Source organism: Athene noctua, chromosome 15 (genome assembly GCF_965140245.1).
Source record: "Athene noctua chromosome 15, bAthNoc1.hap1.1, whole genome shotgun sequence".
Classification (NCBI taxonomy): Eukaryota; Metazoa; Chordata; class Aves; order Strigiformes; family Strigidae; genus Athene; species Athene noctua.
Genome location: NC_134051.1, coordinates 6,668,989 through 6,685,649, shown reverse-complemented (window position 1 = coordinate 6,685,649; position 16,661 = coordinate 6,668,989). Strand labels below are relative to the sequence as shown.

At 53.0% G+C, this 16,661-nt stretch overlaps 1 protein-coding gene across 4 annotated transcripts in view; it reads right to left on the bottom strand.

Annotated features, from left to right (window-relative positions):
• Positions 1-1,481: 1,481 nt before the first annotated feature.
• Positions 1,482-16,661, bottom strand: part of MAP2K3 (mitogen-activated protein kinase kinase 3) — a 34,340-nt gene continuing 19,160 nt past the window's right edge. For all 4 annotated transcript variants that reach the window (XM_074919377.1, XM_074919379.1, XM_074919380.1 and 1 more), the window contains exons 2-13: positions 16,178-16,210; positions 15,692-15,761; positions 13,771-13,819; positions 10,824-10,937; positions 10,181-10,300; positions 9,591-9,707; positions 9,384-9,435; positions 8,461-8,588; positions 7,725-7,802; positions 5,446-5,585; positions 4,673-4,718; positions 1,482-4,194 (exon numbers count right to left, since the gene is read on the bottom strand). In XM_074919377.1, coding sequence (XP_074775478.1) covers positions 4,111-4,194; positions 4,673-4,718; positions 5,446-5,585; positions 7,725-7,802; positions 8,461-8,588; positions 9,384-9,435; positions 9,591-9,707; positions 10,181-10,300; positions 10,824-10,937; positions 13,771-13,819; positions 15,692-15,761; positions 16,178-16,210 — 1,031 coding nt within the window. In that variant the 3' untranslated portion in view covers positions 1,482-4,110. The remainder of the gene's footprint in view (positions 4,195-4,672; positions 4,719-5,445; positions 5,586-7,724; positions 7,803-8,460; positions 8,589-9,383; positions 9,436-9,590; positions 9,708-10,180; positions 10,301-10,823; positions 10,938-13,770; positions 13,820-15,691; positions 15,762-16,177; positions 16,211-16,661) is intronic.

The window sequence follows — 16,661 nt, the reverse complement described above, 5'->3', positions numbered from 1 at the left end:
GTCTCAGCCACCTTCAGAAAAAGAAGAAAAATTAAGCAAAATAAATAACCTGCAGCCCCAGAAAACTGGCTGCATCATCACACCCCCTGCTAATGCTATTAGCCAGCCCTCCTCCGCAAACGGCTCTTCAGGAACGGCGTGAGCTCCAGCTCAGCAGCTCCTGGAGAGACCCACCAGCCCACCATAGGGCCAGTATGACCAGTACGAACACCCACGCTGTACTGGGAGAGGGCATTTGGGGGTCTGCCCTCTCAGAGAGGCTGTTCCCAACACACGCTGCAGCAAAGGGCTGGGGAAGCTGGTGGTCCTTAGCGCGAGGAGGGCTGAGCTGCTGCAGCCCTGATGGTCCCCATGGCCTCTCCCTGCGTTGGATGTGCTGAGTTTTCCCTTCTCTGCAGCAAGAGGTGTCCCCTCCTCGCCCAGGTTTGGGCGCTGCCTGTTTACACCTCATGATAGACCCACGGGGAAGTCACCAGGCAGAAATAACCTCTTTTTGCCTGTATTTGAGACAAATGGGAGGGAAAAAACCCACCATTTCTCATAATAAGGGAACTCAAAGTGATGAATTTTCCACTTCTCCTGAAGTTCTTTCCTCGGAGGCGCTGATGCATTTTTAATGGGTCTCAATGGTTAATTAAGCTGGCAATTGAAATGGAGAGCCCTCCTGCTCAGCCCTGGCCCCACGGCCCATCGGCCCAACTCCGACACGTTTCCCACGGGTGGGTTTTCCTGAGGTCCTCGCCCCCCCCCAGCATCACTGTCCCCCCCTTGGTCCCATCTCCAGGCAGAGCATCGCCACCCAGTTCCCAGTGCTGGAGGGACCCAGTGTCCCCGGCCTGATCCTGCCTGGCGGCGGCTGACGAAAAATAACGCGGGGGGGGGGGGGGGCAGCAATTCCCCTTCTCCCTGTCCCATTGCATGGGGGGTGGGAGGCGTGGAATGTGTGAAATAACACCCCCCTCCCGCTAAACCTGCAGCTCCACCGCCCGTGGGGGCGATGTCCAGGCGTCGGCGGCCCCCCCCGGCCCTAATCCCGGCCACGCAGCCCCGAGGGGCGGCTGGAAGGCGCTGGGAAGCGGGGGGGACAGCAGGTTTGGGGTGCGCGGGGAGGGGGCGAACCCCGCCGCGTCCCGCCGCCGGTGGAAGCGCATCCCCGGGCGCTGCCTCCCTCTCGCGGCCGCGGGCAGCCCCTGCCGCCCCCGGGACCCCCTCGGAGCGGGGGGGGACCCGCTGCCCTCCTGCCCGGAGCAGCCAGACCCTGGCACCCCCCCACCCCCGACCCCGTCCCGGGGGGGAAGCAGAGCCCTGGGCGGCCCCTGGTAGCGGTCCCGCGGGCGGGCTGCTCCTGGGGTCCCAGCTCGTACAAACCCCCCCGTGTGGGGACCAGCGTTACCCCACGGTACGAGGAGAAAGCCCACGGCTTCAGAGCCTGAACCGCTGCTCGAAGAGCAACACAAGAAGCGACAGAAGCAGGTCTGAGGGTCAATTTTATTGAAAACGACGACTGGGTTTAAGGGGTACAGACCGTTCTCAAAAATACACGACTAGAGGGGCTTCTGCCGCGAGTCAAAATCCTTGTTCACCTTAAAGCCAAGGTGGCTCCCCCAGGGCTGCCATTCCCCCTCCCTCCGCCACAGCCGAGGGGCCGCAGCGGGACAGGGAAGCGTGGGAAGGGGGACAGGTAAGGCCTGTGTCGATGAAGCAGATGGCAGAGGGAGGCGGTGTGTTCGCCTCTTCAGCAAAGCCCTGCTTCATGCACAGGGGCCAAGCCCACCCCAGAGGCATCTCCCCAGCGTTTGGAAAGGACAAATATTCCCTTTCCTCAAAATACAGGAATCGGGACTTTCTCCAGGTGGAAAAATCCAGAAAAAAACAACAACAAACAAACAAACAACATGCAAAAAAAAAAAAAAATCACCATTCCCCAAAGCACCAAAAAAAGGGTGAGAGAAAGAAAGGGGTCACAAGGAAAGGGAAAAAACCAAAAGCTCAACATCAAAACAAAAAACAATCCAAAGTAACCAACTATGAAAAAAAAAAATACAATTGTACATCTCAGCTGCAAAGTGTCAGAGCATCGGGTGGTTTGCAGAGCGGGACCGCAGAGGGAAACATGAAGAACATCAATCACTTTCTTATTTTACATCAAGAGGTGGGGTGGGGGATCAGGGTCGAACTGAAGCCCAACAGGTTTGTCCAGCTCAGGCTGGGCTAGTTCTCTCAGGGTTTGTCGACTTGGGGAAGGGGATCAGAGCGGTGCTGAGAGGGAAAGCGCTGCTGCATGATGCCCCAGCACGGGGGCACAGAGGGCTGAAACTGTCTGCCCTGAAAGCAGCTCACAGGAATAGCTGGTGTCAAGCAGCCCCGTTGCCAGGCAGAGGGTACCCAGCGCCACTTCAAAAACCCCAGGCTGCAGAAGCAGGGAGTGAGGAATTTCAGGGGACATCAGGGAAATGCACCCTGAAATCCAGACCTCCAGGGCATGAATTTCAGGAAAAATGTCTTTAAAAGATTCAGTTAAAAAATAGATGTTTTGTTTAAAAAAAAAAAAAAAAAAAGTCTTAGGCTAGGGTGTCTTCTAGTGACCCCTTCCCCACCACCCCAAATTTAGCCAGAAAAATACTAGCCATTTCACCAAATCTGGTGGCCACATAGACATTCACACATTCATCACTGATTTAAAAATATATAATATATATATTGCACACACACATACACACACAAATATATATTAGAAAAGGAAAAAAAAAATCCCTCTGAAAACTCAATCTATTAAAAAAACCCACAAAATCCACAGCTGGTGCGTTTATCCCGCGATCATATACAGTAGAAGACAAATCCTTTTTGCTCCCGTAGCTCCTTGCAGAATGCTCAGGCTGGGAGAGTGGGGAAACACATCAGGTTTTCACAGTGGATTTGTTAGCGGAGAAGGAACTGCTTCTCCCTCCTCCCACAGAGAAGGGCTTTAATTTATAGCAAGTTAGATTAAAACTAGGAAACGTTACAAAGTCCATTATATATAGACATAAAATGTACAACTGTCGGCAGCCCCCGTGCGAGTCACGGGGGTTTCGATCTCGGCTGACACCTCGGCGAGCAGCTGGAGGGTTTGAAGGCAGTTTGGGACACGAAGGGTGCAAGTACAGCCTCCAAAACGAGCGGGTGTCACAGTGCAAGGTCTTACACGAGCTCCAGGTTGGAAGGGAGATGGAGCCACATCTTCTCCAGGAGCCAGGGAAGGCAGAGGCAGGGGCTGCAAAAGGCCTTAGATGCCCAGAGCGGGGCTGTGTCCTCCCAGCCCAGGGCTGGAGGGGAGAGAGGCCACACCGGGGGACCTGCTTGTCTGTCCACCACCTTGTGTCCTGTGTGCTAGATGAAGTCCCATGGGCAGCTGTGGGGACAGCGTGCTTGTGTCAAGGTGAGCCCATTGAAAAAAAATGTTTGGGTTTCTTTTTCCCCCTCCCACGGGAGCAGCATATCAATTGAGGGGACACCTGGTCTGGTGCTGCCTCGAAGGGTCACTAAGATGTCGAGCCAGGCATTAGAAGAGCCTGTGGTGTGAACAGCAGCATGCCCAGGGAGCCCCACAGCCCCCTAAAAAGCTGCATAGGCTCATGGGGCAGAGCCAGGCACAAAGGGAAGGCGAGTGAGACCACACTGTGGGGCTTTGTGCAGGCAATGGAGAAAAGTAGGGCAAGCGCAGCAGCATTTTTTCCTTCTGCCTTCCCCAGGCAGGAAAGAAACACCTCTCCTGGGCTGTGCACCAGGGTGCTGGGGAGGGGAGGTGCCCTCTGGCACACTCTGCCCTGGAGCTGCTCAGGCACCATGGGCACGGTCCTCTCCCCAGGAGGGATATGCTGGCATCAGTGGGGAACTCCAGAGCCTTCGGTCTCCGTGGCTTAGTTGGAAGGTGTTGGCTTCAAAAGGCTCATCCTGGGGGATTTTGTTTACAGGGCAAAGAGAAAAGTGATTGCGAGGCCGAAAGGGGCCAGAGATGCCCATGGGTTGGGGAAGTGCGATTTGTGCAAACCACCATTAACTCGAGTCCTCGTTTGCTCTTCTGTGGGGAAGCCAGGATGGAGGGGACTGCACAAAGCAGTGAGGTTTGAGTTAAGAGTCTTCCCCGAGGATCTCTGTCACGAAGGAAGCCATGTCAGTCTCTTTGGTGTCGTGCAAGGTAAAGAAAGGGTGTTCCTGCCAACAAGAACAAAGACAACATCAGCTGACACCCAAGGACAGGCAAGCCCAAGAGCAGTCACTGGGGGATGTCAAGCAGCAGGCAAGGTGCTGGGGGAGAGGTGGACACCAACCTCCTCCCCAGACTCCCAGGACACCATCCGTTAGCTTGAAGATTAACTGACACTTTCAGGTTTGGCATTTCTAGGTTCAAGCCCAGCAGGATAGCCCACCTTAGCAGCTGTGCCACCATCATTTGAGATCTAAACTTGCCAAGAGGAGGTAGGACAGAAGGAGAAAACACCTAGAAACCCTGACCTTAACACCCATGAAGTCAACACACCCTTCCACCTTAGACAGGCCACACCCATCCCACTCCGTGCCTGAACATCACCCACACGTCCTGTTGTCTCATTTCCCTAGAACCTGCTGGACCATTTGTTTGACTTCCAAAATGCATTGGGATAAAGACAAGTAGAAATGGCTCCACACTTACCATAAGTTCTAAATAGTTCATTCGCTCAGCAGGGTTCTTCCTTAAGCTGGAAGAGATAAAAAAAATATAGGAGAGAAAGGCTGTAGGACCTTTTTCTTTTGCTGTATGTGGTCTGCCATAGGGAATCTCCCCTTCCCAACCAACAGGACATCCTTCTTGTTGGCAGCACCCATTCCTCCCTCCTTGGCCGAGCAGGTTTGAACCACCAGTGAAGCGGCCAGGCAGGTAACTGGGAAAGGACAACTCATAGTGTTTTGCCACAAAAAACACAAGCCAAGCAACTCCCTGCAGTCTGCCCTGCACAGCCTCGCTTGTCCACACAGACTGGAATAAATGGCGAGGAGAGGAGATGGTTTCCCACCACCCGTAGGGCGAGCCTTGCCTTGATGGGCTCACCCCCACCTGGCAGCTCCAAGCAGCACACAAGGAGCAGAGGAATACCCCAAGAGGAGCAGCTACCCACAAAACCACAAATCAGCTTTCACCCAGAGGCACCCAGACGCTGCCAGGAGTTTGTTCTCGTTTCATTGCCGCTTTGCCAGAAACCACCAAAATTTCAGCAGCGGCAGCAGCAAAAGGGGAAGAGAAACCTCTGCACCTTCCAACCAGCCTGGGTGAGTCAGGCCGAGAGCAAAACCAGTTTGGGCAGAGCACCAGCCTTGGTACGGCAAGGTGGGGAGAAATAGGCTCCAAAAGGATGACAAACCCAGCCCCACGCTGGGATCCTCTTCAGCCAGACTGGGAGAAGCCACCAGTCCCCACCAGAGACTCACCACTGCGCCGTGAAGTCCACAAACTCCTTGGAGAAGCGATCAGCAGGCAGCTGGGGCGAGGGCTCCTCCACCACTTGCTTGAGCTGTTGGAAGGGGGTCCCCCAGGACTCGTATGGGAAGCGAAGAATGGCCAGTTCGATCTGAGGATGGAGGCAGGTTGACGTGAATCACTGCGACGAGCCTCAGCCAGCTCAGACTCAAACTGAAAAACCTCTTTCCTTACAAACCCTTTTCAATTTGGGTCACACCATTTTTTTTTTTTTTTTTAAATACAAAAACCCAGAGGCCAAAAATACTTCCTTTTGAGGTTGGCTCAGCATATTAATGCATTTACAGGAAGCCACCAAAGATATGTAAAATGGATTATTTAAAAAGGTAATAATAACAGTACACCATTTCTGTACTGGCTCCCAAAGTGCTTTGCTCACCAGAAGGCAGCCTCTGGGCTTCAGGCTAGTACTGTATGAGCTAGACACGAAAAAAAAAAAAATCCATAAACCCAAGAAAAACTAAATCCTAGAACATCACTATGAAGATCTTTGCCAAAACCACCTTGGTTACTGGGTCCTTTCAAGTCACCTCTGCTCCATCACCCATTCAAGCAGGAAAAAGCCCATCCCAGCTCTTGGGTTGTTATCTCCTCATGCCAAGGGTTGGCTCCTGTCTCAAAACGGGCAACATAATCTCCAGACCCACCTGGCAGGGTGGGACAGGATGGGAGGAATGAGAAACCTGAAAGGATGTGGGGAAGAGCCAGGTACCCCCACCTGCCTCTGGCTTAGGTCGGGGGAGCTCAGCTCCTGCTGCTGGAAAACTGAATGAAGCCACCAGGCCAGAAAGGCCTGGATCAGCCCTGCAACTCAATGGCCCTAAAACCAGCCAGTCTGAAATCAATCAAACCCCTTCAGAAATAAAAACAAAACAGGAAGCCAGCCCAGGAGGAAAACATTAGAGGGAATCAGACAGGTCAGGGCTCTGTTCAGCTGCAGGCTGGCAGGCTTTCAGTAAGGTCCCCTCTCCAGCTTTGGAAAGGTTCAGAGATTTCGTCATTCACGCAGTCTCCCATCCCACAGCTTCCTGCATCTCGGGAAGAAAGCCGGAGCTAATTACATTTCCAGCCAGCCACCCCAGCTCTGCTCTGCACTGGCACAGGGACACCAAGGAGAGGGGTTTGGGTTTTGCACTATGGACAAGATCAGCTGGGGAAGAGGGAATATTTACCAAGAGATCTGCCCAGTGCACACAAGCGCAGGGATGCAGCACCCAAAACAAAGGCCACAGCTAACAGGGCACAGGAAAAATTCCTAAAAATAATCTACCCGTAGAGACAGTCTCCTGGAAAGCGAGAGACACGTTCCCAGGCGGTATCCCCTTCGAGCCAACAGCTGTGATTTCCTTTGTCCTCTGGCGCCAGAAGATTTCAGTTGCTTCTGCAAGATCCGTTTCTTGCAGGAGGTAGATAAACCATCCGAACAGCTGTGATTTTGGAACTGAAAGTATTTCCCCTTCCTGTTGGCTGCTCTGAGCTACCCTGCAGGAGGGACTTGCTGCAAACCATGCACAGCCCCCATCGCTGCAGCAGGGTGAGCTAACTCACCCCAATATTCCTGCGAGGCTTTGCTGCCACGGGCGTGGGGTGCATGCAGGAAGGCTGTGACCCAGCTGCAGCAAACCCTGCTCCACTGACTACCTCTCCAACCAGCACACAGGGAACTGCAGAGCAATTAAAAGCCAGACTCTTGGATGCCCAGCTAAGTCCACTGTCATCCAGATATTGTCCCCTGGGAGTCTGCCATCCGCAACAACATAGTTCAGAGCTAACTGGAGCTATCTGGAGCTGGCACTGTACACAAGTAGCTCTGTGAAACCAAGCGGAGGGGTACAAGGGAACCACATGGAAATAACAGGCCTTTATGTATCCCCCAGGACCCATCAGGAACATGCAAAAGGGAGTGGAGGGAAGAAAAGGGGCAGAAATTCTCTCCTGGCCAGCTTGCCAGCCGAACCAGTAAGAGCCGCAGCGGTGGTGGCAACACTGGCTGCACACCCCTGCTCACAGCTACCTGCCCCGGAGTGAAGTGCCCCTGCGAGAACAGAGCAGCACCTCCACCCTGTGCCCCGAGTAATTTGTCTCATGTTCAGAGCTATCTTGATCCAAACTTAGTCCTGTTTGGTGGGCATCCACCCAGGGGTGAAGTCACCAGCTCAGAGCAGGGCTAGATCCCTGGCAGCACAGACCCCATCCCAGCCCCAGGACCGGTCTCAGCCCTTGGTGTTACCATTGTGATCCCCAGACTCCAGACATCCGACTTCACGTTGTAACCCTTCTGGTTCAGCTCAGGGTTTATTCTTTCCGGCTGTAAGAGCAAAATGGAAGATATTACAACTCTATCTCATTTTCCAAGTGCAAACCCCACAAAGCAAACTTCTGGCTCCAAAAGCCAGGTTGGGTGGATCCCCACTGGCTCACGTCCCCACAGAGGCAGAGTCTGAGGTTAAATCTAGCACTAATGAAAGACACATCTTGCTCCACACAACCCACAAACTCTCCCCTTCAGCTCCTGAGTGAGACTTGTACTACCCCTGCAGCACGATCCCTGCCCCAGGAGCACAAGCTACCCACACAGATGCCACAGATGCTAAAAGGGAAAATCATACTGTCTTAAGGATGAAATTAAATGATGCTTTCAAGAAAACCCTCAGCATTTTCTAGCCAACAAGAAGCAGCCCTTCCAACCACCACAACCAGGACCAGCCACTCTTTTACCCTACTGCAAATGGAAGGTGGCAGAGGAAGAGTCTGCTGTGGGATTAACACACACAGCAGGGTTTACAGGGAGAGTAATCCCCTCCTCCTTGGAGGCCTCTGCTGAGTCAGGAAGCCCAGAGCACTCCAAAGTGGTTTCTATCCCAGGACAGAGGTGAACCAAGACTGATTTCTAAGCAGCAGCCTCTTCAGTCAAGGCTGAAGGCAGCTGAAGGATGCCAGCTCCCGTCCCACACGAGCACACTTACAGCCATGTAGGGTTTGCAGCCTGCATCCATGGTCTTCGCAACAGAGTCCACCAAGTAGCCGCTGATCCCAAAGTCACACATTTTCACGTGTCCCTCCTTGTTGATCAGCACATTGGAAGGTTTCACGTCTAAGAGAGAGAACATGGGAGAGCAGATTGGGCCTCTGCAGAGGTATCGCAGAGCCTGAAACAAGATGGGACAACTCGCCAACAACCTGGGAGGGGACCAGGCAGGCCCTAACACAAGGGAAGGCAGATAAAACCACGCTGGTCTTTTATTTCAATAAAAGTTGTTCACAGATAAAACTATAACAATGCCCTCTGGGCAAGGACAGGCCTCCTCTCTAACAAGGCAGGTCAAAAGGTTGAAATAAAATGTTGAGGAGTTAATGCCCAGTTCCTCAGGAGAGGTTTATGCACCCAACACAACCTTAAAAGCCCAACTCTACCAAATTCCCAGGACAGTTTGTCTCATGCCCATCATGATCTAGCCACAACTACACAAGGAACTATACCAGGATGAAGAGCAGGACCTGGGTGTTACAATTCCCAACTGTGATTTTCTAAGGTCTCCTTTAGCCCTCACCTGGCTAGAACTACCCAGAAAGGAAAGCTTGAGGATTTTGTCCCCAAGAACTGCTTCATGCACCTCCGTCTCTCTGAGTACATAAAAATACTGGTAGTGAGGAATTCAGTTATATTCAACCCTTCATCTGGAAAGGGGGGAAGAGAACATCATGCAAGCAGATGCATAAGGAATCTCAGGAAGAAGTCTTGGGCATCTGTATCTGTCCACCACGAGCCTAAGTACCGTCAGACCCCACTGCAGGGACACACCACACACCTCCTGGAAAGGAGTCCTCGCATAACTTATTTCAGGGCTAGATCTCCAGCTACATCATTCGAACCCCATCCAGCACCTACCTCTATGGATTACGGACAGTTTACTGTGCAGATGCTCCAGAGCTCGTACAATCTGGGGACAAATAGAGTGAAAGAGCACCCATTAGTCACACACAGCACCAGCCTTCCACTGCAAACACACCACCCATTTCCACACCGCAGGCCTCAGAGACCTCCAACAGGCTCAGGGGATGCACAAAACCACTTAAGAACCCAAGTGGCACTCACAGACACAGCCATTTTCCCCAAAATGTCTTCAGGGATGGTTTTCTTCTTCTCCAGTACTTTCTTGTAAAATTTATCTAGGGAGGTGTCCATGAGCTCCATGCAGATCCACACGTCACCCTGCGGATGGAGAGAAAGTAGTTGAGAGGGAAATGCTTGGAATCCCCAGGAGCTGAAGGGAGCGGTGGGGACAGACAGACAAACGGACACGGCCACTTCCACAGAGGGCAGGCCAAGGTCCCTGCCGTGCAGCCACCATTGGCCACACCACCAACACACAGGCTCCACACTTGATAGCGATGGGCACAGATGTCCAGGTACCACCAAAACTACCTGCAATGGCCTCCCTTCGAGGGTCTAGCCCAAAGTCATTCCAGGCCATGCACAATGTGCTTGGGCATCTCCCATGAAAGTGAGGAACAGGACCCTGGTCAACACTGTCTGAAGGAGACAAGCCTTTGACTTTAAGTCATGGAAGCATCTTAAACAGCCCAGCTGTGCTGAAGAAAGCAGAAGTGGTTTGGGACAGTTCAGTGCCAACCATGCGAGCCCTGGGTGCTGTGCAGCCCACCAGCCATCCACCAGCTCAGTACCTCACGGAACAGGGCTCCATAGAAGGTGACGGTGTAGAAGCAATCAACTGTCCTCATGGAGATGTCCAAGTCCATCAACAACCTCTTCTGCTCCTGAGTGTTCACAGTTGCTCGAATCCTCTGAGACAAATATGAAAGAAAAGAGGTTTGATGTAGGTGAGAGAACACCATTATTTTTCAGTCTGACTCGGAAGACCTGCAGTTCTGAGGCCAGGGTAAGCATTTTATGCTTATTTTGCAACCAGTAGCACCCAGGACATGCCCAGATTCTCCCATCCAGACAGCACCTTACTGAATGACAAAGCTTTGGTAAGCTCTACAGCGGATGCAGGATCAGGCCAGCAGCCTGGACAGGCACTCTGACATCCAAATCTCACACTATGTAACTGCAGGCACCAAGCCTGGATTTCAAAGCCTGCGTATCAACCCCACAGTGCCCAGCCCCTATCAGCGCAGAAGCGCAGACCCTTCAAGAGCCAAACCACACCAGGAATACTGGAGGCTGTCAAACCATGACAAGCCTGTCCCCATTTTGCCACGCCACTGGAGCTCAGCAGGGTCTCTCTACTCCCTTGGAGCTGCACATCCTGATCTCCACCCCACATCCTGATCTCCACCCGCCTCAGCAAGCGGCTGTCCTCACCTTTACAGCCATGATGGTGCCACTCTGCGCGTGTCGGACTTTCTCCACCACACCGTAGGCCCCACGGCCCAGCTCCGAAATTGCCACCAGGTCATCAGCTTCCACCTCGAAGTTCTTTAGGGAGAGAGACAAAGAAAAAAAAATCAGATACAAGCACACTTAACAAGGACATCAGCACAGGTCCAATGCCTGCAGCACACTCATTCAAAGCATTTCCAAACAATGGTACCTACAGGACTCCACCAGCTCCTATACAGACCAGAGGCACCACACTTAAGAGAAGGTGGGTATATTTTTTTGCTCTGTTGAACCAGAGCCCAAACCCTTCACCCCATACTCACCGGAGCTCATTTAATTCCCCCTCTGCAGATAGAGATCAGGACTTTCATCCTTTAAGCCAGGGCATGCTGCCACTGGAAAGGGCACCAAAGGTTGGTGCCTCTCTGACTGCTCGGGATTACACACACAAGGGTGTTTCTGCGGTTGTTGAACAACTTGCAGGATTTTAACAGCCCTTGTGCCAACATGGGCAGCAGTCAGGAGCCTCTACCACAGCTCCAAATCCCTGTGTGCAGCCAGGGATCCCTCACCTCATCCTGAAACCCAAGAGATCATCGGTCACAGACACACCTACATGTCTGGTAACACCTCCACCTGTGCAAAGCCTCTCTTAGATGGGATGGTGCATGCAGCAACCCAAATCCTAATTATCAGGGAATTCAAAAGGGTTTTACCTGCTTTCAATACTTTCTCCCACCATCAGAAAGCAGGCAGCAAGGTAAAACGTGAGTTAGCATCAACAAAAGAGCTCAGAAGAGTGCAACTATGTAAGTCTCACTTCAAGCTGGAAAAAACCCATGGCCAGCAATCAGACAAGCGAGTGCCCCATGCAGCAGGGAGCCAGCGGGCTCCTGCATAATCCACAAACAAGTTTCCCTAACCCTGTAATTGCCTGCTCTGCTGGGCAGGGCACAAACTGTTTGAGTGAGACATGGGCTATTTTTGGACGCTGCGTTCATCGCTCCTAATAAGTCACAGGCCTTCTTTTGGCCAGGCTTTATCCAGCCTCCAGTTTTCCTCTGGTCTCAGGGAACAAAAATAATACCAGGATGCCAAATTGCCCCAGTAGCCACAAAGGCAGTGAGGGTGGGAAACATGCAAGGCACAGCGCCGGATACCGTGCCTGCGAGCTACGCCCTGAGCAGAGAGGAAACAGCCTTTGGCGTTAGGAAGCCAAGCTGGGAGATGTGGCTGCTGGGCTCCTGGCCAGCAACCTCCCCTCGGTGCTGGCCACAGCATGGCCAGAAGCGACCAGCTCCGCCGGACCTTCCCGCCAGCCCCAGCTCTGTTTATTCGAGCCAGATGTGCCTGGCAGGCGGCCGAGGCAGGGAGCAAGGGAGGTCTGTGCTTGAGCTCAGCACAGAGCTATGCACTGCCCAGCACAGGAAGGTGCCGGCCCTTTCCTGGGCAGGATGGTGGGTCCAGAGATGAGGAGAGCAGGGCTAAGAGGGACATGTCCAACCCCCCACCCTGCTGCCCCGGGCAGCTGGCAGAGGAGCAGGGGAGGCCCACAGCTCTTGCTGGGGCCTCCAGGAAGGATCTGGTGGTGCTTTACAGGACACGTGTTCTGCAGTTGTTCCAGGTTATTGTTTTGTTTTTGGTTTTTTTCCTGGCATTTACCCTAAGGCTTCTCCAGAAGCTGGTGGTTCCCAGCACACTCCAGGAACCAGCATCACCCTGCCCAGCAAGGAGAGGCAACACAGCAACAGAGCCAGCACACCCCTTGCCTGGTAACGGGGCGCATGGCATTGCCTGCGCAGCTCCAATGGACCCGAGGTCACCATGCACCCCCATGACCTAAACCTGGCCTTTGGCCCAAGCCCTCCTCCTCCATCATGTCACTTCAAAACACCTGGACCAGACCCCTCCTGCAAACACTGGACCAGGCAGAGCAGGGAAGGAAGAGAGTCTAGAGAGCTTGACTCAAGCTACCGCACTCTCCCCCTGCACACCCCATGCCCAGGCTGTTTGAGAGCATCTCTCTCCGAGCTATTAATACGCACACAATGGCCAGAAAACAGCACAGGCAACAGGATTGTTTCTTGGACCCAGCCAAAGCTTCCACTCCTCTCCCCTAACCCTAAAACCTTGCACCAAGGCTGAAGGGCCCAGATCCCATCGTGGCTTGGCTGCCTGGGAGGTAAGCAGCTAGATATAGGGCTGATCCAACGCACGGTATTTTTAGCTCACTTGCAAACAGCCTTCTGCAGCCTCATGAGAGCCCGTAACAAGAGAATGAAATAAAAGAGAGACAGTGGCTATTTCTAGCAGTGTTTTTCATCAGGTCACTAGGAAAGGCTTTGGAGAGCTGGAGAGAAGCTTTGTGCCCAGCCTCTCCTGGGCCACAGGGCAGTAACACAGCCCTGAGGGTAGGCAAGACAAAAGGGATTTTAGGGCAGCTGGAGATCCCGGTGAGGCCACACTGACTTAGGTCCATCCATTCAGACCGAGGTGGCTGGGGGGGCTGCCAACAGACTGCTGTGATTTCCCACTACAGACAAAACTGCACACCTAGCCTTTGATGCCACCCACCTGCCTTGCAGGGACTGCCCGCAGGCAGGAGAGACCAGCCAGTGAGTGCACGGGCTCAGAGATGAGCCATCTTGCAGGTGGGGTGACATGTTCAGCTCCCCAAGAGTCACCGCTTGAAATACACACAGACACCCCACTGCTCCACAGGGGAAAGGTCCTGCTGTGGGATGTCTCATCCCTACAAAGATGCATCCCATAACGCAGCACCAAGAGGGCACCATCATCCTCACGGGGTGCTCTGAAATCTCAAGATCTGTCTGACCTGACAGGTTGTCAGGCATGATCCATAAAACTCTCCATGCATGGGGCACACAAAATTGGAAGCAATCATCAGAGAAACCATATCGATACGTACTTTATCTCCAATGGTAATGAATGCTCTGGAGTCCAAGTTTCTCGGGGGTCTGAAAGAAAAGAGAGAGAGTCAGGCTGAAAGGTTCAGCTTCATTAACCCTCTTGGCCAGAAGCAGGTTTCACGTTCCTTCGAGCACTTTCAGCTGCATCTTTCCACCATGCCTTGTTGTCATGCATTCAAACCAGCCCCCTCCAAATACTCACAAATGTTTTAATCATGCCAGTAACATCTCAACCCACACCCACCAGGCACTCGCTACACACAGGCAATGAGAACCCCAGTCAGTCAGCTAGGTGAGACATGCATCAAAGCAACAGGCTATGAGACCATCCCTGCTCAGGAGATGAGCCTGAGGAGCAGAGACCGACAGGATGAGACGTTTCTGTGGCAGAGCAGCTCAGCTGTCATGTTTTGACAGGCAGGTGTTGTCACAGGACAGCCACGTAGACCAAAACGCACGCCGAGAGAACAACAGGTAATTCCTCACCCGTGAGTCATTTGTGTACACTCACAGGCCTGTTTCAGGCAGTGTGGCAGGCAGAGCAGGCAGCACTTCAGTGTCACACTTTGCATAACACCACGCAGGCAGAAGTCTTCCTTTATGGCTTTTTTCCCTCATTGCTGCCCACTTCCCATTATGGGCAGCAAGGCACTTTTAGAGCCAACACGAGCATTTTGTCCCTCATGCCTCACTTCTCTGCTCCCCCCTTCCCCCAGGAACTTCTAAGAGTGAAGATTGTCCAACTGGTTTAACCTCTCCACTGCCTTCAGAGCAGTAAGACAACCTCTGGCTTCAAGGAAGTACTTCAGGCTCCCAGCAAAAACCTTGCACTGCGCAAATATTTGCACTGCAGCTTGAAAAGCACAGAGGAAAGGAGTTGTGGCTAGCTTACACTAGCCTCTGGGCACACAAGCACCCCACAAGATGCCTTCTCCAGGGGAAATTCTAACAGCGATAGGAGCAGAGATGCACCCATGGGGGAAGGAGGTGGCTTGGCGCGTGCATGCTAGGCTGCACAGCATTAGTGGGGGAGTTCCCCTAGCTCCCCCTCCAGCAGATCTGCCCTATCTACCTGGGGGTTTTGGTAGTGATTATTTCCCCTTTGGGGATTTCACTTCTCTCCTGGAGCTGGGAGGGTCTCTAGAAAAGGTTTCTGGAGCAAACAAGGCTCAGCAATGGAGATGCAGCCCAAGGTGTTTTGGAAGAGCAGCACAGAAAAGGAATTTAAGCAGTCTGCTCTTTGTCAAACCAAGCACCGCTACCCTGGGCTCTCCCCCACATCATAACAAGGATCAGCTGCACAAAATAAATAGGGCAGAGAGAAATTCTGGTGCCCTGAGATATAGTTGGGCACCAGCCCCTGGCACCGAGAGGTGTGCAGCACAGGAACGCAAGACACCCACGTCCTCCTCGCACCGAGGCTGGGAGCTGCAAACAACTCAAACCAGTCCTGACGCACAGGTCAAGGGGAGGATGTCCTGCCGTGCAGAGCATTCCCCAATCCTCATCTCCCTGCTCCTGCCATGGTCCAGCTGCCACTAATTCTTCCCTTCTGCTGCATTAAGAACCTTTCCCTCTTCCTCCCTCAGGCATATTTGCCCTCTCCACCATGCCTCTGCCCTCTGGCATTGGCACAGCCATGGCAGGAAGACTGAAGAAAGTCTCCCAGCAGTCTCCTAGCCTTTGTCATTTGGCCATTTCAAGTCAAACAGGCACATCTCAGAGAGACACATGCTGTGTATGTGTGCACGCACATGTGCATACAGGTTTAATTCCTTTTCACCACCTGCAAGCCAGAGCTTAGGAGAAAAAATTAACTATCCTGATTCTGTAAAGTCTACACAGGCCATTCCCCCTGACACAGCATTGAATCCAGCTCTGGAGAACCACTGGCTGGCTTTAAGCAACAGAGACACTTACGTTGTGTTGGCAATGGGCTGTTTGATGGGGACACATGTTATCCTCAGCTCCCGTTTCTTCTTGCTTTTCACTGGAAGAGAAGATGCCCACATGAACAACTGGCATTTTTGCTTTTCTTCCTTCACACATCATCCTGCCTGCAGCCACCAGGTAGGGAAGACATGGCCTGAATCCCCTACACTGTGCAGCTATGGCAAGATGACAAGAATGTCACAGTGCTCATGACCATTTGGCCAAAATTTCAGGCAAGAGACGCAAGTGAGTCTCAATATCCCTGTCAAGCACTTGCCTCCAGAAATACCCAGAGATGCACTGACAGAGACCATTTTCAAAGCCTCGCAGGCAAGCACTGCCTTGCAGTGCTCCTCAGACACCCCAAAAGTGCTCTTTACCCTTCATGGCCATTAACAGTCCTCTATTTTTGGGGATTTAAATTGCTGATGTTCAGGAAACGGGTTAAAGCTGCAATTTCTGTTGGGCACTTACCCGGTTTGTGCGGTTCCAAGGATCCTTTCGAATCTGAAAGAGAGAAGGAAGACACCAGCTCAGCCTTCATGCTCCAGACCGGCCGGGTACCCACCCTGCATCCCTCACGGTCCCACGCACGGCAGGGACAGTTCTCCTGCCTGGGCTGCAGGCAGACGGAGGCAAACGGGCTGCCAGAGCCCAGCCCAGTCAAGCCTGGCCTGATCCCCGTTTCTCCAGCCACAAGAGGTCCCCACGCCATTAGCGATGCACAGGGCTCCCGAAAACACTCCCAGTCCAGCTCCTCCTGGCCCCACAGCCCCCCCGGCCCCCACACAGGTCTTCTTGGGAAGAGCCAGACCTGTTCTGCAGGGTGGGTGGGATCTGGTGTAGAGGATGACGGCCACCGGAGCTCAAGCAAAACCAAGGAGTCACTCCCAGCAGGAGAGGGGACACCCCACACCCAACGGAGGGAAACCAGGGCAAAACCAGACCAGAGCTGACT